Below are 21,267 nucleotides of genomic sequence, written 5' to 3'. Positions count from 1 at the left end.
ACGTTCGGTGTTGAGAGTCTCGCCTTGCCAATTATATCGCTTACGTGTTAAACGTGCCGCTCTTATTCATCCCCCTGTATTCATCCTAGAGATATTCCAACCCTCTGCTACCATCACTATATAATATGTATATATATAACCAGTGCGTGATTTATCGAATAAGATTTTTGCCACGATCACTGGCACGACTCTAATCATACCTCGATCGAGAGAAAGATGAGTCGCAATGGATTAATAAACCAGTCCCGAGAATCTTCTCGATGAATCCACGAACGACACTGCGTGAAAAAATGCAAATAACGCACGTTGCGGTATACAGGATTAATAGTCCCGAGTAACATGCAGGAGGCGACGAGGCGTACGGTGATGGAGAAGGGCTGTCCGCAGGGACTAAGCTGAATCAAGGTCATCCGAAGTGATCCGTGGAACGATCGTAATTTCCAATGGACGAGTGTCATTCGTTTATACATATATATAGATCTGGATCTCCGCAGGATATGATGCAAAAGTGAGATTACGAAGAGGGGTAGAATAGATCAGGGATGGCTTTATAACGTATACGTACGCCCCATTGAGCGCAGAGCCATTAGATATTTGGCGAGATAAGGTGAGATTGTTTACATTGCGATGTCTGGAAGAGCAGAGGCAAGGCTGCCGAGTGGAGGCAGCGCGCTGCGCGGGGCCAACGCACCTGCCAGCCCCTCGCCCCGGCTACCTCCCGGTCAGTGCAGTGCCAGGTAACAGGCCTGTCATTCGCTTGTATTCCGCACGACCTTCAATTATCCCGATTGGTATGAATGAGATATCCGTGGCAGTTGGTGGGTGATCATGATCCTGCCAAGCGTGTCCATCGAGGAAGCGTACAATGTTGCACCGTTTACACTGCAGATTTCCATTGGGACGCGATAGCGACTCAGTCGTAAAGAGAACCGTGTGGCGTGTATCGCGCATCGCAGTCGTAAACGGGATACGATCGGGAGCCTAAGTTTCATCGCGGTGCACAGCCATAATTTTCAGGATTTCCGATGAAATACCATAAAACAAATCTTATCGTTTTATCGACGATGGTCCGTGGCCTCGACTTCCTCCGCCCGATCCTTTCTTCCCTTCCTACACCGTACAACCGAGCGCGCGCGCGCACTCTTGCATATGGTTACGCCTTATGTTATTTCAACGCGCAAATGCACAACCCCCTATCAGTTTGATAGAGAGATGCTAATAGATATTTCGTCGTGCATAAATCTCGATGATCCCGCGCTACATTCTATTAGGCATATTTACATATATATATATATATATGTGTGTGTGTGTGTGTGTGCATGCGTCTGCCCCCTCCCCATCCCACAGTGCGTACGCCTCCGCTGCCAGTGCCTGTACGACGCGACGCTTCGGGCTCGTATTGTTAGAGGTCGAAGGTTCATGCACGGAAAATCGTTTTGCATTCTCGGTGCGTGGGTGTGTCGGTGCAGTTACCCGAGGAGTTGTTCAATTCCAACTATATCCTCTCCACTTTCTCGTTACTATATACATATATATATATATATATATACACAACTGCAATGGTCACCGCGCACTCTCTTCAGCTTCCACGACACTAAAAACCTCCAACAGCCAACCGCAATTGCGGGTCTTTCTCATCATTAATATATCGATTTACTTACGAAGCAGCTCGGCTCGAAGCAGCCGAGAATCTCCCAACGAGTCTACGGAGGAAAAAAACCTCCGGTCGTTCATTTCTGTACGCGCGCGGCTACCTTGAGACTTCCTTCACGCACCAGTAATTCACGGTGAATCGTCGATAAAACGGATTCGTAAAATTGTTTAAAGGCTCTCTCGTGGACAGTGTAGAAAAACGTGTCGGTGCAATGTACTCGAAGAATACAGATATTATTGTGGGATGTGTTCGTTAGTTTTCAAAGTACCGATATACGGCTGTTGGCATATATATATATATATATATATGTATATTTACATATATTGGTTTATTTATAGAAGAGGGACGAGTTTAATTGCAAGGTAGGTCCACGCGGGACCGGCCGGTACTATACAGGAAAACTTGTACCTGTGGATCGTAACGTCGACTGGTCCTAAAAACCAAGCTAGAAGCAATTAAATATCGCGCTATTACCGAGCGAGATAAGCGGCTTAATACCGATGCTCATGGGACGCTGCTGTATAGGGGGACCGGTAGTTGCGAGAAGACCCGTGTACATGGCTACCGGTGCTTGCTCCTACGTGTAGCTATGTAGTTAGAGTGCGGAGTATGGCCAACGGGGCCTCCGATCACGTAATCCGGCTAATCGTTTCCGGTTCTACCAGCTCCGCCACTCGCTGAATTCTCGCGCGATGCGCTTCACGCTCCCTCCCCCCACAATCGGTCCTACAGACTCCAAAAAATTATACTCGAATCCTGATGAATACACTCACATACATATACGCAAATTACCGTCTGCTGTAGCAAGCCAATTTTTTGTAGAAAGAAACGATCGCGTTAGGCTTTTTCCATTCCGAACGGATCCCGAAGCGCGATCCTTCATCACTTTGAATCCACTGTAGCTGCAGGTATTAGTGGTATATTATTCTCGTATCCATCACGATCATGGAGGTCCTCGTTATCCGGCTTAAAAATTCATTGCCGACAAATTGCTCCCGCACGTGAATTACCGGTTTCGCTCGCTCTTAAGGATTTATTCCTTATTCTTAAGGGTCTGTCCACTGCGTCATGAATTCGTTCTAGATGTACGTGCTGTGATGGTTCACTCTCGCTTCGCAACAGTTCAATCAATGGTTTTTAATCAACCGAGAAGGTTTTCAAACTATAATCGCGCGTGTATACATCTTACATAATTTATGTATAAAATATATTTGATCAAAAGAAAAATTACACGCGAGAATGATAGATTCACAAGGAAAATATAAAAATTCTTTAAAAGAGCAATAGCTACCTCGCCTAGCTCGGATCGAGCCTTCCGGATGTATGTTTATTTAATCGCGGTCAATGACCCGCGATTGCTCACGTTCATATAGCTATTTGACTGACCTCTTGAATTCAGGCGTCTCGACTGTTGTGGATGATGCCTGAATATCGCCTGTAATAACGCGAAACATAGCTGCTACTTTGTGGTACACGTAGGATTTTCTAAACGCGTGATCGACCATATTGCAGAAAGGTTAAACGCGACGTTTAACCTTGAGACCCACGGGGGTTCCGGTTAATAAGTTTCCTCGTCCATCGATCGTTGAACGGATCGTTACCGATATTTTCGACAGGTTTTGGTACAATTATATATATAGAAGAACGTTGGAGAAATGATTCGTGTCGAGTGCGAGCTTCGAGTCTTGAGACGAGCTGAGAAAAAAGGGGCGAAGAGTCGCGTTACGTAAAGATACATTAAGACTACATTCTGCACGTCGCGTTACCGTTTATTGTTCGCGGAAATCCGCTTCGCATCTTCACGGGACTTAACGACACACGGTAATAGCCGTGGAAGGCTTCGGCAAGTGTCGCGTATATTCGCGTTTAACGGCAAAAAGTACTTCGATCCTGGTGTTCTTGCTCGTGCAGGACCTTCCAGCCCCTGCCTTAATGAGACGATTTACGGACTGAGGTAGAATAGTACTTGCATGACTCCTCAGGTACGGTAACTAAATACCGCTTTGATCGCGCGACATACATCCGAACGAGAGTCGTTCGCGTGATTTAAGCGCGAGCGATGTCCACTCTGTGTGTCTATATATATATATATATATGCAGCTACCTTGCAATTCGTCCGTTTCCAATGAAAGGCGAGCAGAAGCGAAGCGACCTTAAATCTTCTTCGAGTCGTCGCGCTAATCCTCACACGCGAGCTCACCGTTGATATATAATCCGCCGTCCAAAGGTGTAAACGTATATATATAGTAGCTGCACTTGAATTTTGCGATAATCACGGGTCCATAAGGAAGAAGCGTATGCAATATAGGAGCGTTGGCGAATTTCTAACCATAACAGTCCTGGCGCGAGAGCGGCTGCTTCCTGCGTGCGTCACGGACAAATGCCTTTTTCATCCAGGACATGATTTATGATCCCCTGGGATATTCGTTTATCCTTTGCGCGCGCGATCTTTCGTAGCTCACGTATCCGGATATTTCGTAACAACCGGCGCGTGAAACCCGTGTCCGATAATGCGAGCGATTCTCGTAAACGCGCCATTTTTCTCCTCTCCTATAAATTACTTTCGGAAGCACGCACATTGTTTCGCGCGTCTGTGTGTATATATATATATATATACAACGATGCGTAAGTAGTTCCCGTAATAATCGCTCGCTCATCATCCCCTTAATTTGTTCCGTCCATCAATGTCCGTAAGCTCCTCTTTAACCCCGACAAGACCATTACATCCCCCCCCCCCCCTCCTGATAAGTTCTTAACTCCAATGAAGGTTAATCCGACGATTGCTACAGAGTATAGAAACCGAGTCATTATAAGTTTTTATCACTCGTTCGCGTGGTGCGGTGCAGTTTTATCAGAACCGATCCGCCGATCTTTAGGAAGGCTGCGGTTATTTTTAACCCGATGCCTTCAAGGTTAATCCGAATGGGAGTCGTCGCGAGTTTTTTTGCGCGGAGCTATTTATCGGGATCGGAGAAAAACCGACGACGCGGCCGACAAGTTGCTGCGCGAACGACTAATCGTTTGTATATATATAGCGCGATAAACGACGACTCGCGCGGCTTCGTTTTGAAATTTCGTGCTCGTCCGCCTTAATTGGTGGCGATCGATCAAACGAGAGTGAGTCCATCGGGGAGAAATGAGAAATTACTGGACTACGTTTATATATATATATAGCTCGTGCAGAGGCGAGGGGCACGGTCCAATGGGGGCAAGGCAGATTCTTCGAAAGGCAATTACAGCTGTTCCGGAAAGGAAAAGTCAGGATTGGTCTGGGAGAGAAGGATGTCGCAGTGTTGGTGCGCAGCGATATGGCGTTGCGCCGCAGCCTTCCCGCGAAGTCGTCGGAGTCGCGCCAAGTGCCACGTCCGGAAGAAACGGAGAGTGGCTCCGCGCGAGAAAGCCGGGACAAGGTCGTAATCCCGAGGTTCGAGAGTAGAGAAAGTATTTAACTCAATTTCGCTATAATCGAAAGCTTAACCGATTGCACAATCGACTTTTCACACCCACACCGCTGGTTGAGAAGATCTCCATTTTTTCCTCCGTCCTTCGCTCGACTGACTGTACGATGGATCGCGTGACAATCACCCGTCAATCCTCCGTCGAAATAGAAAGTTTCCGCAATTATACTCGTGAGTGGTAAATAAAGGAAAACATCTGGTCTATATCCTGAAGGCCCCGCGTGATTTGCCATTTCACCCTTTGTATATATATAGTGTAGCGAGAGAATAGGCTGGCGATAAAAAACAGTGAGAAAATTTAACGCCAGAAACGATTAAGATTGTTCAGGGTGGTGGCGAGGCGAGACAAGGCGATTGCCGGTGTGTCCAGGTGGCTAGAAAATTATTGCGAGTATATACAGAGTTGCAGAGAGTGTGGTGGAGGAGCGCAAGGCCAGCCAGGCTGAGGCAAGCAGGCAGCCAGTCGAAGTAACCGAGCGACACCAATTTTGCGTAAGGATACGTTGCACTCCTTAATAGGAGTCTCAATAGAAATAGCTGGTGTTACCTTGAGTGGAACGGCCACTTCCGGGTGCATAACTTTGGCTAGCCGTGGAGTTACACTTGAAAAATGATCGAATCTATTCAGCTGCAAATTGCTGCCAAGACAATAAAATGCCAAGGAAGAGTCCCACGATTTTAGCGGTGGACGTGGATTCCTTATTGGCTCGTTAAGGCATCCAGCTGCAAATTACGTTAACAACAAAAAGGAATCCTATTGCGTGCCTCGGCGAGGAAAACTCAAAGGTTGCATAATTCTTCTTCAAAAATCGCTTGAGATACGACGGAACTCCCACGAAGTTGGAAAAGGGATTGGCAACAATGGCCAGTGCTTGCTTGGCCAGCTTTCACCCAGCCCTCCCCTTCCCTCCCTCCGTCTCTCTGCTTTGCGTCCTCTCGGAGGAGGAGATCGGATTCTCCAGTCATCCATCCAGGAGGTTCACGGGGTTAACCGTAGGAAGCTACCGCGCCGATGATCGCTTGTGTGTATACGTATGCGTATACGCGTACTACGTATAATTACCTTTATGCAATTGCACGCGTGCATGTGCGTGCCGCTTTTGTCACGCATCGCGCAACGCCCACGCAGACCACTGACTCTGGCGTAAATAGAAACGTGGATGCTCGCGTCTACCAAGATTTGCGAAAGGAAAATTAAGCCTCTGGAAAGTTTCCTCGAGGTCGCTCGACAGCCTTACGGTTTCCGCCTCCTTCCCTTTCCGTTCGATCGAATTCTCGATAGCGAATTGTTATTATTAGTTTCTCACTTATTACCATTCGCACGCATATAGATACACCTTCCTGCCGAATCGACGATTCTTCCACAGTGCGGAATTTAATGTGTCACGCAGAATCGTGAAATTGCGGAAGGAAATTCGTAGCAAGGATCGATGCTGCTTTATATCGTCGTGTAATTCAACTTTATCGGATTTTAATTGTTTCCGAGACTATTACGTAGAAAGAGATGCGTCGTAATGACAATGTTCAAATTCTCGCACTCGTCGAAACAGAATTAACTCCAGTGGAAAGTTCTTCACGGAAGCCACCGAGACTGCTTCAAAGAGTTTATCAGATTTACCGCTGCGTATTTTAGCTTACGCATGGTAGCGCGAGAATTAGCAGCGAGTAGGATGTAGTATTATAATGAAAAAAGAAAATATTCTGATTCGCCTTTAAAAATTCCTTCTTTTCTAATTTCAATGAAAGAATTATAGACTAATATGCAATTATATTTATAAAATTGTTCATTTTTATCAATTTAATGTGGAAATTATATCAAAATAAACTTTCAGATAGTTTAAACTGTTTTCTTACTGGCAGCAAAAAAGAAAGACTATTATAGGTTACGTGGGGGAACGAACAATTGATTGTTTGCGACTAAATCTAGGTTGGACGATTAAAAGTGGAATTATCTTGATTGACATTCTTCCCAGAATTAGCATCGGTGTGGTATGAAGAGAAACAACTTCCCATCGACCGAGCCACGAGAAGCGAATTAACCTAACGTAAGCTGCTTCATTAAAATCCACGAGTTGTTTGAATTACAAAGATGCTGACACAATGCTTCCAGAAGGCCTCGAGGAGACATTATTCACATTTTTCGCTAGTTACGAAGAATCGTGTAAGGAAAATAAAGCGAGCATTGCACGCAAAGGAGGGCAGAATGTGAATTGTACGCAGGTGAAGGCTTCGCAAAGTGTAATCGTAATGAAAATAAGACTGCAATTCTTGGCAACTATACGCACAAAAGTTGCGAAAGTGTGGCCAGGAAAAGCGGCCGGGGCAGTTGAGATTATAACACGAGACAAATTTCTGTAAACAACGATAATAGAATATTTTACAGTGGTGCATATATGCATGGAAAGAACGTTTTAATGGCCTGCGCAGTTTTGCTGTACGAGCGGATCAACGTCGAGAGAACGCGCGATTTGTAATCTCTCCGTGGAAGAAACGGAAGTGGATAAAGCAGAAATAACCTTGAACGCCGGTTAAAAAGATCGGTTGTTGTCAGTTCTAGCCCCAGCTTCATTATGTTTTCCATTAAGAAAATGTTCTGAGAAAACTGTCTGAGTAGCGTTTCGTCCGCGAGGCTGTGCTAAAAACGCGCTGCAGCACTTGGAGGCATAATACGGGCGGCGGCCGGACTTGTATCGATGCGAGGAGCAACGGAGATAGCGACAACTAGATTATAAGAAGAAAACAGGGGACAGCAAGATTTACGAGGCAGCTTCTGCCGACTTGAACGGAAAGAACGGGACTTTCGACATTCGACTCCGCGTTAAGTTCATTCCGAGGGGGAAACGGCAATAAGACCGCCAATAATTCGCTTTCGCGCAGACAAGTTCCTTTCCGAAGTCCTTGATTCTCTTCAGGAATAATGAATTCGCCAGAAATCGACTCGGTGGAGCCTTCGTGACAACGCGAGAGCATTAACTTTCAAAAAAAAATTAAAAATCAAGTTAAATCCAGTCTGGCATCAACTACTGCAGTATTGTTGCGTGCTTCGGGAACTCGATGAACCACCTGAAACATCCGTTTCCCTCAATCTTGATAATTTGCCAGGAGACTCTATAAAGTTTCGAAAAAAAAAAAAATAAAATAAGCATCCATATCTACAGAGAATCTGAATAATTTGTAGGCAAAGAAAAAGCGAGAGTTACTCGAGCGTTTTGATAAATTGTGAAAATGGGGAAAACGTTGCAATAAAGCAGTGGAATGATCTGATTGCTGGACTAACGTTGGGAATGAATTTCGTCTCTCGAACGAAAATGAAATTTCAAATGGTTTATAAGGGGGGAAATAATTTAGATAGTCGATGGAATATACCGGTGGTTGTGGAAAATTCTGGCTTTACGAACTGTGCAGTCGAGGAGAAAAAAGGAATGAGAAATTTAATGTGGGCTTGGCAATTCGATGCAAGACAATTTGGTAAAATTAAAGTTGATGATGGGAAGATTGAGAAAATGATTTTCGACAGGAGATGGCACTTGCAACGATCCTTTCACTACTGGAATCGAATTCCGACGCGGACAACTATCACTTCCCAGCATCCACTGATCAAAAATTCTGACAAATGGCACGAATCACCAAAGTCGGAGGAACAACTTCGAGTCCACAGTCCCTGGCTGCTCTGTAATGAGTCTCATTCTAGTATATATATCTCCAATCCCAAGAATTTCTTATAATTACTACCCAATTAAATTTCTAACCACTTAGATATAATTTTCCAGAGTCTTTTATACGAGCTGCGCGAATAAAGACGGAGAATCAATTTCTCTCGAATTTCTTCATTAATTTAATTAGTTTATTCGCTGGCAAGCATTTATTTGCTTTGTATATATATTCACGCGCGTCGAAGAGACTCTATCTCGGGTCCAATCTATTAGATTCCAAATGAGATATTCCTGTGCGAGATTGTCGGGCTTTTCAAGCAAAGCAGAAATTGAGAATGATTTATGGTAAGCAGACTCGCGCGATGCAATTTTTACGAGAGGCTAAGTGAATTTTTTCTCACCACCCCATAATCACATCGGTGTACTCGTAGGCATCGTATCAAGGAGTCCCGCACAATCAATTTACAAAGGCGATTATTCGTGCGGTCTCGCCGCATGAGCACGCGCGTGCGTGCACGTAACGATCAGCGAAAGGTACATTCACAGTCGGTAATAAGGAATGAGAGAAAGAGGAGAGTGAGAAGGGGAACGAGAGAAACTCGAGAAAAACCTGCACGTGTCTTTATAGCGTATGTACACAGAAAGACGTCGGAGGGAAAAAGGAGTGAGAAGGGCGAAGAAAATTCTAAAGGCTTCGCTCTGGAAAAACAAGAAACGTAATTTACCAGATAATTCCCTTTTAATCGTATACGAACCATGGGAATTCGCATTTATGCCTTCGAAGAAAAAAACCAGTTACGATCTTGTCATAATATAAAATGATATACGCAAGTGTGCGATTACCTAATATCATCGAAGCGTTGACAGAAATTATTTAAACTTGACAAGATCCGCGCAAATAAAATCTGCCGACACTGTGCGTGTAATGGGGAAATCCAGCAGAATTCGAAAAAATCAAATCTCTGTCCAATTTTCTTCCATGGAATACGAACGGGTCTGCACGCCTATATAATTCGAGAGTGGAATTTCGCAAGAACCTGGCCGAGAATTCAGTGACCAATATCACTGCAAAGTTTTTCCCAGAATCCAGGAGAGAAATCACTCTGTCGAGCTGAGATTTGAGGTTGAAATCTTGGCAACGCGCGACCGCGCGCGGTCGATTAATCTTGCTGTTGGCGCCAATGTCAATTGGAAGGTGAGAAGGAGATTCGTCTCGTATCTGATCGTGAAGGCTCGCACGGTTGTTGAAAAAGCAATGACCGCCCTTCAATTTGCGCATCACTCGCAGTCGGAACGCGAGCAAATTGAAGGTGTCAGTCGGGGCGGAATATGAATCACGCGGCTGCATGCCGCTGTCGAGAGTGAAATTCCATAAGGAGCTGAAGATATCAAGGACCTTGTATACGTATACGTATGTGTATTATATATATACTCTACGTATATGTCCAAGTCTCTCATCGCTACCTCCCCCTCCTTTCTTGCTCCTCTCTTCAGCATCGGACTGCACCGACTAAAATTCCAATTACCCAATCACTGCTAGCCTCGCGTCCCCATCGAAGGGACCCGCCTGCGCGCAATTAAAATCCATGCGTGGGTGCGCGCGAGGTCCTAACTGGACCGATCAATTCGATCCGGCAACGCTTACCGGAGCAGCCTCGTTTATCCTGATTTACTATATGGGAATCTTAATTCATTTAACAACTTCTTCGTACGATTCTAAAGTTTCATACATCATTGCATTAGACGATAAATCACCGAGTGAAAACGCTTAATGATTTCACGTTTCTTCTCCTTTTCCAGTGAATTTAATCTCCGGCTACCGTAAATATCAATGAACGCAAACTGCGGATGATTGTGGTCAGAAAAATCTTTCAAAGCGAGTATTGTTTCGCTGGATTCCATTAAACTCAAAATTCTTCGAGTGTAATTTTCCTGATTATATTATGAATTTAGGTTATGCGGAATATTCTTACAGTTTATATAAAAATGTTAGTAGCGTGGTAAATAATTAAGCGTAATGTCAGAAATTTAAAGACATCGATTTAATATGGACGATATATATCCTCTAAGATTTCCCGACTAATATACAAGATCCTTGGAAACCACTATAATATAGAATCAATGCGCTCGGAAAACGAGATGGTTAATTGCGACACAACGAGAAATCAGAGTGATCAATGTGAAAACTTTGCTAAGATTTGGTAAAATGGATATACAACGGGTTGAGCCTGTCGGTTGGTATTGCAAAAGAATTGGGAATTTCACATCCAGATGGTGTATATATCCATGTGAATTGGGAATGAAAGGAAGTAAAGGAGGGGAGGAGGTGGGGGTTGTTGGTTCGATTTCATCAGAGAGGGGAAGAGATGGGGAGATGAGGACGGTTGATATTAAAAGGTTGATTGTATAGAGGTTCGGCGAGATATACGAGGCCTACCGCGGAACAGATGAATAAATACGGGATATTCATGGCACTTCAACTTGTCTTGGATGAACTCGCGCGGGTGTGCGATGTACAATGCAACAGGGCCGATCGAATATTAACGACGAAACAGTACTGGTAACTGTAATGGGACGAAGTGGCCGGTGATGCATTAATGTATATCATCGCGGCATACAAGGGGCTGCCTTATCGAGATCGCAAAAGCTGACTGCGTTCTTTCGCGATCGGCACCCAGAGAGTCCTGATCTCGGCCTGTTCGTTCCTTCCTTCGTGTTTGAGTAACGGGTTGCGCTGAACCATGAAGTGTCTAAGGCACCTCACGACTTGAGCCGTTCCCCATAAATAACCACGTAACTTGGATGGTGCTTTTTAGCTTCTTCCCTTTTTTACCTCGGCTTGTACCATCAGCAGCAATCTTTCTGCAACGCACAGCCACTCCTCCCTCCTCTCTCTCTCTCTCTCTCTCTCTCTCTCTCACCTCGTGTATCTAATACCAAAATAAAACAGAGCCTCTGAATCACGTGTACTGTATAATTAAATCCTAAAACGATCCCTTCGGGTCATATATCTTTGTAAACATTGATATATTTACTGGCACGAGATTTCCTTCTTGTATTCTCTTTTGGAGAATGCGAAAGGATGAACGTCCTTGATGATTAAGATCTCTGTATTGATATATAATAATATTCATAATAGCCAAGTCCCTCTTTCGACAATTTCTCGCCAAATTAACGTATATGCAAAATAGGATCATCGATCATCGAACGATACCATTTAGCGTCCGTCAGTTTCACTCTCTAAAATCTCCAGGCACGAACATGTACCTTGGAACATCGAGATCCTCCGCGATACGTTTGATGAGAAAGGGGATTATTTATAATTCGAAGAGATTGCATATATATATATATATATATATAGGACCTCGAAGAGTCGGCGTCGGTATATGCTTGTGCACGTGTCTAATCGATTGGCAGTGGCTCGGATACGGAAGTCGATATATAAGGCCAGGGCATTGCAGCTAGGATACCGTGTTAAATTCCTTCATTCCGCATACGCATTTGTTTTCTATGCCCATGCAGTGCGATCTGTTTCTCCATCTGCTTCCGCGCATAATTTGTTTAATTACCAACACGCGATAGCGATACGGTAGGACGTGTGAAAGCGCGCCTTGTACCGAATTAGCCGATTTCCTGGTAAGCAGTCACTTTCGCAATATCCCGAGCCACGCGGCTCAACGTCCGCTCGAATTCATTAAACGCAACAATAAATACCGCAGCGAGGCGGTTCGAAATTTGCCAGTCGCTTTGGTGGCCACTGAATTTGCTATTTTATCCCTGCGGGAAAAATACAAGCTGGTCGAACCGCATCGTGCTCTTCGAGGTCTTACGTAACGCGAATATCGGCGGTAACTTGCATATATTTAGATCCAGGCAGAAGAGCTCGAGTCACGCTGTCAGAGCTATACGAGGAAACGGGCTGCTCCGCTGGCCGGCTCTTGGAAGGAAACGGGAGGCATGGCTCGAAAATAAACTCTCCTTGTGGCGTATATATAATAAGTTGGAGGAAAAAAAGCTCATTAATCAAATCTTGCGATGAAGCAAACCACAGGCGACTGTATCAATAATCACAGCGTTGAGAATATCGCGATCATAGGTTACGGATGAGGCCATGACGAGGATTCCCATGCAACGATTTTGGTCGTGACAGCTGCCTTCGAATCGATCGTTAATTGACGCGACGCTCTTACCTGTCTCTTCCTCGATCCTTCCTCCTCCGTTCTTTCATCATTTTTTTCCCATTATGTTACTTTGTCAAAATGCAATTCATTACATTGGCGAGTATTCGCGATGGATTGAGTTTCCGTCGTTCCAGTCACATTGACTTCTCGAGTTCGTGTCGAACCGATTGGTGTCAGCCCCGAGCGGAAGTCAATGAGTCGAGAAACCGTATCGAATGTTCCCAAGCGTTTTCTCATCTCTATTACGAGCTGTCCGGTGGAACGTGGAGGAGAAAAAAAGAGAAAAATGCGAAGAGCATAAATCTAGAAACTTACGTAACAAGAGAGAAATAGTCACGGGCTATTATTTTATAATCTCGTACATGTGTTACCATAACTTGCACGAGTAAAGTATATATATACGTACATGTATATATACGCTATATCGATCGTTAACGGCTCACGCGCCAGTCGTAATTAGAATTAACAGCTTTCGGGAAGGCGTTGCAATTATTTCGTGGTACCGGAGCAATTTGGCCGAGTAGAACTCTCGGGATTACATAAAATTTACGTGCCCGTGGTAGCGATTAAACGAGGCACTTCTGGAAAGTCGTGTTGTCGCAATTAGCATGTATTAGGATCGACGAAAAAACGGGAAAGGTGCGGAGAGCGAGAGCGAGAGAGAGAGAGAGAGAGAGAGAGAGAGAGAAGGGGGAGATAAAAAGGAATTTTTCTGCTTGGTGGCTATAAAGGAGAATAAGACGAGTACATAGTGCAGGTGTATTAATGGAGAGACGAAGCGTGAGAAGGTTATATACATGGAAGGATTAGAAAAATGTATCGGTGAAGGATAAAAAGTGTGGGATGAGAGCTCGATCGTGGATGAAGGAAAAATATTTGAGGGGAAACTGGTATAATTACTAATTGGCTAAAGGACTGATTATCGTAAAGCTTGCCAATAAAGGGATGGAACGAAGAAGTGCTTAAGAATGCTGAAGATAAAAAACTGTTCCGACCGGAACTGCTAATACTGGTTTTATGCCAAGTTTGCTCGCATTGACGATGCCCGTAAACATTGCCGATTCCTCGCCAACATTTCTTCGTTTGCTCAGCTTTTGCTCGTCATTGCTGATGCACTTGGTCGAGAAAATGGATAAATAGAGAAGAACGCGTATATATAATTATTGCAAAATCCTTGATCCTCCGTGAGTGATAATGATCCCCCAATTATGCTCCCATAATATCGATCAGCCTTATGACAAACAACCATTATTCCTCAGCAAAATTCAACGACAAAAACTTGTTCTCCTCTTATTCGCCAGTTTTCACGAACACCGATCTAATTTGTTACTGCGGGCTGCCGCGGTTTTTTCCTAGCTTGGCAAATACACCGGTGTATATATATACATATAGCTCACTGCTGCGAAACTGTCGCAGTTTCTCTATGGTGGGAAATTATTCCGCGAATAAATCGTAACGATTTGCTGGAACGATGTCGCTTCGAGCAGCGAAAATTCGAGTCCGAAAACCACCGAGCAACGGACGGATTTAAGCGACAAGTGAATCGAATTGGTGCAGGGATTTCGCAAAGGAATTATTAGTTATCCGAAGCGGCCGCACTATAATAATAACGCTTTCGTATAACGAACGAACCAACGAATCGGGCGAACGCTTATGAAACCCGTGCCAGTTGGTTTTTCCAGCGCTGGAAAGCGTACGTGGCTCCACCAAAAGTGGAGCACGCTTCCACGTGGTGTCAATCTGTGAATTTCTCAAGTTATACCACTTTGCCGAAGCTTGTATCAAAGCGAGTGATGTAAAGATATTCCATTTCATTTTTTTTTGTTATTAATTAAGAAACTGAAGATCCGACAGCTCGTGTGAATAGGAAAATTTTGCCTTGTTATTTCCAATCGCTTTAAGTTTCTTATGACGACATTTCATTGTTACAGGCTGGTTCTCCGTGGTGTCGAGCAACAGTGGTACCGGAAGTGCGAGGGTCTACCGAAGAGTTGGAGCTCTGGTTAGGGCAGGCGTGCCTGCTTTTCTATTGGCTAAACCACTGAGGGTGTACACGCTCACGCACTCGAAAATGGGTAAGTCTTGCGAGGATCTTTCGTGAACTCGGAAAAGAGAGGCTTTGCAAGAGCTGCTCCACAGAAGCGTATCGGGGCCGCAACCGAGTTCGCTTTCTCAGCGCGCGAGCAGCGATGGAAATGTGTTTCAGCCCTGTAAATTAAAAATCACGCGATTGGCTGAATTCTCCTCACTCGATCGTTACAATGTTAAAATGCTTTTTATAATAACGCGATATAAAAGCCTGAATTCAATTTCGATATACCTAACAATAATCGACAAATTGGTCGTTCCTATATATATATATATACGTTTGCATTAAATATATTTACTGTACGATAAATATAGCAGCTCTGTAATTTATTTCTGTATGAATTTGATTTATATTTTGGTCACTTGAAAAAATTCCTGACTTTTTGTTTGCAAAGGGGGTGCATGCCTTTTTTTATTTACCCATACTTACCACCATATTTACCAGCTAACCAATCCTAGAACCTCGCATTGGAACCGAATGCACCGCAAACTACGATTTTCTCGCAGCTGCTCAAGGTTTCTTGGTGGATAGGTCACAGCCGGTTCGACTTTATTGCGCGGTGAAGACTGCGATGTCGTAAAAGCTCAGGTTGGTTGGGTCTTCGAGAAACGCGAAGCGACTGCGCACTCTAAAGGACGAAGAAATAAACATACGGTATATAATACTATATTCGCGTATATACGTTCAAAGTCAGCGTGGAGCCAGGTGATTTAAATTACATCGAAAGTAGCGGAAACCAGTTTGCGCACTAATGGTTGTTCTCGACGCCCTCGCAGGCTCTTCGTCGGAATACAGACTCTTTCCTAGAAATAAATCCCAGCTGAGTATTAGCGATAGCTTCGGCACACGCAACAATAAACGCGGCTGTTGTTAGGAAAAAAAAGGAAAAAGGGGAAAAACATGAAAAGAGATAGATAGAGAGAGAGAAGCCATGGACTCGGATTGCAAAGGCCTTGAGGGCCCGATAGACGTAGGATCGCGTGACTCACGGGAGAATCGAGGGGAGGGGGGTAAGACGGAATGGAGGGTGGAGTAGAAAAGGCGCTTTCTTTCGTAGGGAAGAGTCCGTTTCTAGGGATTCTAGTGTGAAAGCTGCGTGGCACTAAAGAGAGAACTAATACGAGATTGAGATGAAGACATCCGGAATGGTCGAGGGTATTATATATATATATATATATAGGTATTAGGAGGAAGGAAAAGGAAGAGAAGAAAAAGAGTGGCATAAATAAAATTACTGGGGGGGGGGGAGGAATATAACCAAGTTGATGTTGGATGTGGTTTTTGTTGCAGAAAATGGAAACCTGCGTGCACACTACACGAAGACGACCGTTCGTGCTGGCGAAGTGCTACGGCTGGCGGCGGTCTTTCAAGACACGCGAAAGGCTCCGGTTTCCAGTGGAATATCCGGGGTGGTCGCTTCTGTACCGGAGGGCAAGAGTTCAAGGTCGTCCGAGCGAGATCAGTACGCTCAGTGCCTCAACTCCCACGGGCACGAGCTCTTCGCGCCCCTTTCAGCGCGCGGCGAGTTCTATGCTACCTGCCAAAGCGGAAGCCTCGACACCGGAAGCGACGCGGTCCTCTACAGGGTTCATCAACTGGCTCGCAGGGATCTTCCACTCAGGGTAAATCCACACAGCGTTCCTCGGCAGCCTCCCGTTTCCTCATCCTTATTGCGTCGACGTGATTGATGATCGTCCTTCGTTCCTATACGGCTCTTATATAAATATATTAATAATGTACACGTAGCTATATATAGCTCGCTTAACGTACAGTATAGTCTTAACGGATATTAAAATAACTCCCGAAAACCTTTAGGGACACGGTCCATAATACTATTTCGATATTGATTTCAAAACAACGAACCGACAACGTTGAATATATTGACCTGGTACGATGATCCCAAGCTGTCATTGAGAGAGAAAACTTGGTGTTTGATCGATAGGTACGTTTGGTTGCTGGACCGTTGCCCATTCCACTTCCGAGGGATTACAGCGGTCTTATGCAATTGGAATGTGCTACCAGAGGCCCCATAGTACTTGGTTGCGCGGTACCAATTCTGCCGGAGAGACCGTTGCCCAATGCCACGGTGCCCGAACTTCTGGAACTTGTGGCGACCGGACCAACCGCACCCAGGGTCAAAAGGGCAAGGTTAGGCTGTCCTTCCGAGGCGAGACTTCTGGCCTCGCCCAAAATGCAGCGGCTGCTGTCTGCCTGCAGGTGATTTAAATCTTAATTAAAGTGTGCCCAATTGATAAAAGCATGTAGTATTATTAAATATAACGAGAAGAATCTAATAATTGAATTGTAGGAGAGCGTTGGATCAAAGAGCGACCGAACCAAGGGTAGCGCCGCCGAAACCAATTCCAAGCGGAGGTCAGCTGAAGGAATTACACCTGAAGGAGATCAAATCGAAACCGGAAACCAAGCCAATTCTCCAGAGCTTGAAGGACGGTCTGGAGCACATCAAGAAGACCACGATAAGGGACAGAAGTCGCAGTCGTAGCAACAACAATAACAACGGTTTCCTCGAGAAAATTAGCAGGATAGCCCAAGGTAGTAGAAGTAGAAATCCCGCGAAGAAGTCAGCCTCCTTCACGTTCGCCGTCAGACCGGAAATAGGCATGAGGTCTCCGGAGAGATACGCGAGTCTAGAGTCGGAGACGAATTTGTCGCAGGCCGTGCTTTCGAAGCAGCTGGTTCAAAGGTCGGTGTCCACCAGTGTGCTGGAGGTTCAGACTCATCCGGACCTAGATCCACCGTACTCCAAAGTTAGGGACAGTCTGACTTTCCCAGCTGCGCCACCGTCTCCCAAGCAGGAGGAAATTTACGCAGAGATCTGCGAGCTACCGGAAGTGAAGCCACCGCCCCCTGGTATCCAGGCCAAAACCGGAAGTGGCGAGAGAGACAGGGGCTACGTGAAACTGGCTCTGTCCCATTCCTCGGAGCTTTCGGAGCTGTCCGTTGGGGCGACGACCGACGATGAGGAAGGCATTTATAACACGGTTTGCTGATGAACGCTCAACGGCCGGACAATTAGTTATATAATAAGGGAAGTGTCCCCGCCCGCCGCGCCATGCCTCTCCGATGGTAACGGGGCAATTAATGCGATAAGCGAGTATTCTCCATCGCGAGGTGCAGGATCGCGAACCGGTCTAACGCCTGATCCGGACGAGTTTCACGATGCCGTGTGGTGCTGCCTCGTTGGACGGGTTCTTCCGCAACGAAATAAGCGGCGTCCTTCGAGGTTCAAGGTCATCGTCGGATGCAGCCAACGCGGGGCGTGGGCGTCGATCCAGAGCAACCGAGCGATCCTGTGCACGACTGATGCTACGGCTACCGAGCTTCGGCTTCGGCCCGGAAGATCGACCATCGGCCCCCTCGATCCTCGTGGTCCACGATCGAGAAAAGCCCCGACTTTTGTACTTCCCCCTAGCTGCGCTATAGATCATCATCTCCTCGAGCTTCGAAAGCTTCATCGATCGCGTGACGTCCGACGATTCCTCCCGAGCGTGCAGTGATTACGGTCTCTCTCGCAGCATTCACTACCTCTCGCCGAGGCTTTCGAGGAAACCGGGAAGATCTCACGAGAAGCCGATCCGTGTGCACCGAGAAAAAGCAAGAAAACCCGAGAAAAACGAGGAGTTGGGGCAAAAGAGTCTACGGGGAATTGGAGAAAAAGGGCCAGCAATGGAGCTGAGGGAGGAGGAAAAGTCTCGATGATAAGGGGGATCGTGCTGGAGTTTCGAAACACCCAAGACCGGTAATCTCGTCTAATTCGATGTTCCCGACAAGCTGGATGATGCTATAATACTGGGTCGCTCGATGCTCCCTCCCACCTCCTTCGCCTATATATATATATATATATAGAGAGAGATATATATATACTAAAGCTAGGCGCAATATTTGTACAGAATATTCCACCCCCTCTCTCCCGTACGGCGACTGTTAACGCGAAGAGTATAATTGCCACGAACGAAAGCAGCCTTAATATTTGTCTACGAAACAATTCAGGATAAAAAAGCTGAAGAAGCGCGTCGAAGGAATCCACTCTGGAGAGAAGAAAGAGGCGAAAACAACGAGGATGCACAGAATAAAACGACGAGGATGATAACGGAGGCGTATCAGGTTGTGTTTGAAATTACCGCAACAGTGCAATTTTCTTTAATTCAATGTTACGGAATTGCCAATGCCGTAATGGATTCCCTTTCTTGCCCATGTGTTTCGTACCCTAACGTTATAATTGTTGCTGTTCCCTCGGTGATCCTCGGTGCTCCACAGTGTGACAAGGTGATAAATATGAGCTATCTCATTACCGAATTAACCAGACGGGTTATCATTAGCCGAAGGAGAATCTGTATATAGTTTTTTTTTTCCTACGTTAAACCCACGCCTTGATAAAATGTATGATAAACTGTAAATTACCCTCTGTACATACTTGTACGGATATGCATAAATTGCACCGAGTCTACTATTGCATTTTACGCTACTTGTTTGATCTATTCTAAATAATAGAATGTTGTGTACATTTGAAAGAAATAGATGGAGCGTGGAAATAAACGTGTTTCTGTGCAAGACCTCTTCATTTCCTGTTCACAATGCTTCCTCCAATTAGTAAAGACTACCTTTTTCTTCGACTTTTTCGTCTTTTTTTTTTAATAAATAATTACATGCAGGAGACATCGACTATCGACGTTTTATAGTCCGCCTATCAGATTACACAGAAATATACTGTTAAATGCGTACAAAATGTTCAACAATACCGCATTGTCTGGCAAGATAATCGTGACAAAAGTGCTAGAAGAGCCCAGGGAAAGGACGATCGTATCTTATTGTTACTAATACAGAGAGTCCCGTCCCGTATCCTTCCTTCCATTTAATCCGGCGTTGTCGGCAGGAACACCTACGCGTCAACCTGTTCACCCACGATCGAGAAAATTGAAAACTTATACAGAAAAACCCTGCATCCCTGCCTCGAAGGAACAAAAAGGACGCGATGGTAAAACGATCGTCCTTAAAATGCTTCGCGAGTCTCGAAGATACGAGTCGCTATTACGTACCATATGACGTATATTCAATTATTATACAAAATCGTAGTTATACAGATTGCACGAAAATTTATTAGGTAAAAATAAGGACATCTGACCGTGAATCTCTTGAACAGTAAGAAAATGATGCAGAGTGGTAGGATTGCATGCAATTGATGCCAAGTCAAGTAACATACCTTCGAGTTCCGATTCGCTGGTAAAATTCATATCTTCATTGCCAGTACGCTAATAATTATAAAGCCTATATCAGTGTACTGTATACAAGAGCTACTATGATGTAGTTGTATAGAATACTGTGCAAAATAGCACAGTCTCGTTTCTACCTCTCCCGAAGAGTCCACGTTATATAAGTACGCACGTGCTAATTTTCGCACAATATTAAGGATAATTAATATTACAGACTCTGGACAGAAGTAATAACGGGGAGCCATGAGGAAGTTTGTGCTTTTTTTAGTAGCGTGCCGGTCACGTGCTCCTCTATATCGTCCTGGCCCTCGGATAGCTGGATACACCAGGTTAATAGCAGGACGTGCACTGCGCTATATGCCATGGAGTATAGTGCAGTGCAATGCAGACGTTGCATGCGAACTATCCTACGTGGGTATTATCAAGGAAAACAAGAGAAATGCATCGCTACCTTTCGATTCTCGGTAAAGCAGATCGTACCACAGGCATTAAGTAGAATTTTATGGAAAACACCTGTGCCATGGACTGCACCGCATATACCGATGCCAAGTAATTCTCACATTTCATCCCTGCTCCTTAAGAGCCACCCCTCCCTTGACATTATCACCGAGTAGTTTAAATTACTGTAAATCAAGGGACAATCTAATTTATACGATCGTGAAAATTAACCTCACTTGCAATTATTTAACAATATAATTACCAATTGTACCTTGTAAATAAATCCACTTCGAGTTCGGTTAAATTCCCAAGCATCGTATCGATCATCAGAATTATAATCATCGACAATGCCGTTATAATTAAATTCTCCCCAACTATCGCCATCATCATCATCATCATTATCGTCATTATCGTGACGTTTATAATTATCATCATCGATATTATTGCTGTCTTATTACGCGAGCGTGAAGCGGTTAAATTTTTGCTGCGTTCAATTTCCGTAGCGTTTACGGAATATCATCCGGAACATCGGAGGATTGGCCAAGGCGACGCGACGAAGCGAG

The 21,267-nt window shown here is 44.9% G+C and overlaps 1 protein-coding gene across 1 annotated transcript in view; it reads left to right on the top strand.

The window, feature by feature from the left end:
* Nucleotides 1–19,576, top strand: part of LOC136778293 (uncharacterized) — a 31,340-nt gene extending 11,764 nt beyond the window's left edge. The window contains exons 3-6 of the mRNA XM_066735011.1: nucleotides 14,878–15,021; nucleotides 16,326–16,657; nucleotides 16,978–17,252; nucleotides 17,344–19,576. Coding sequence (XP_066591108.1) covers nucleotides 14,878–15,021; nucleotides 16,326–16,657; nucleotides 16,978–17,252; nucleotides 17,344–18,046 — 1,454 coding nt within the window. The 3' untranslated portion in view covers nucleotides 18,047–19,576. The remainder of the gene's footprint in view (nucleotides 1–14,877; nucleotides 15,022–16,325; nucleotides 16,658–16,977; nucleotides 17,253–17,343) is intronic.
* The last annotated feature ends 1,691 nt before the right edge of the window (nucleotides 19,577–21,267 follow it).

Source organism: Prorops nasuta, unplaced genomic scaffold (assembly GCF_024137725.1).
Source record: "Prorops nasuta isolate Cenicafe-Biocafe unplaced genomic scaffold, Cenicafe_Pnas_1.2 PNAS00014, whole genome shotgun sequence".
Taxonomy (NCBI): Eukaryota; Metazoa; Arthropoda; class Insecta; order Hymenoptera; family Bethylidae; genus Prorops; species Prorops nasuta.
Note: the sequence above shows the minus strand (reverse complement) of the source record. Positions and strands in the feature narration are given on the sequence as shown.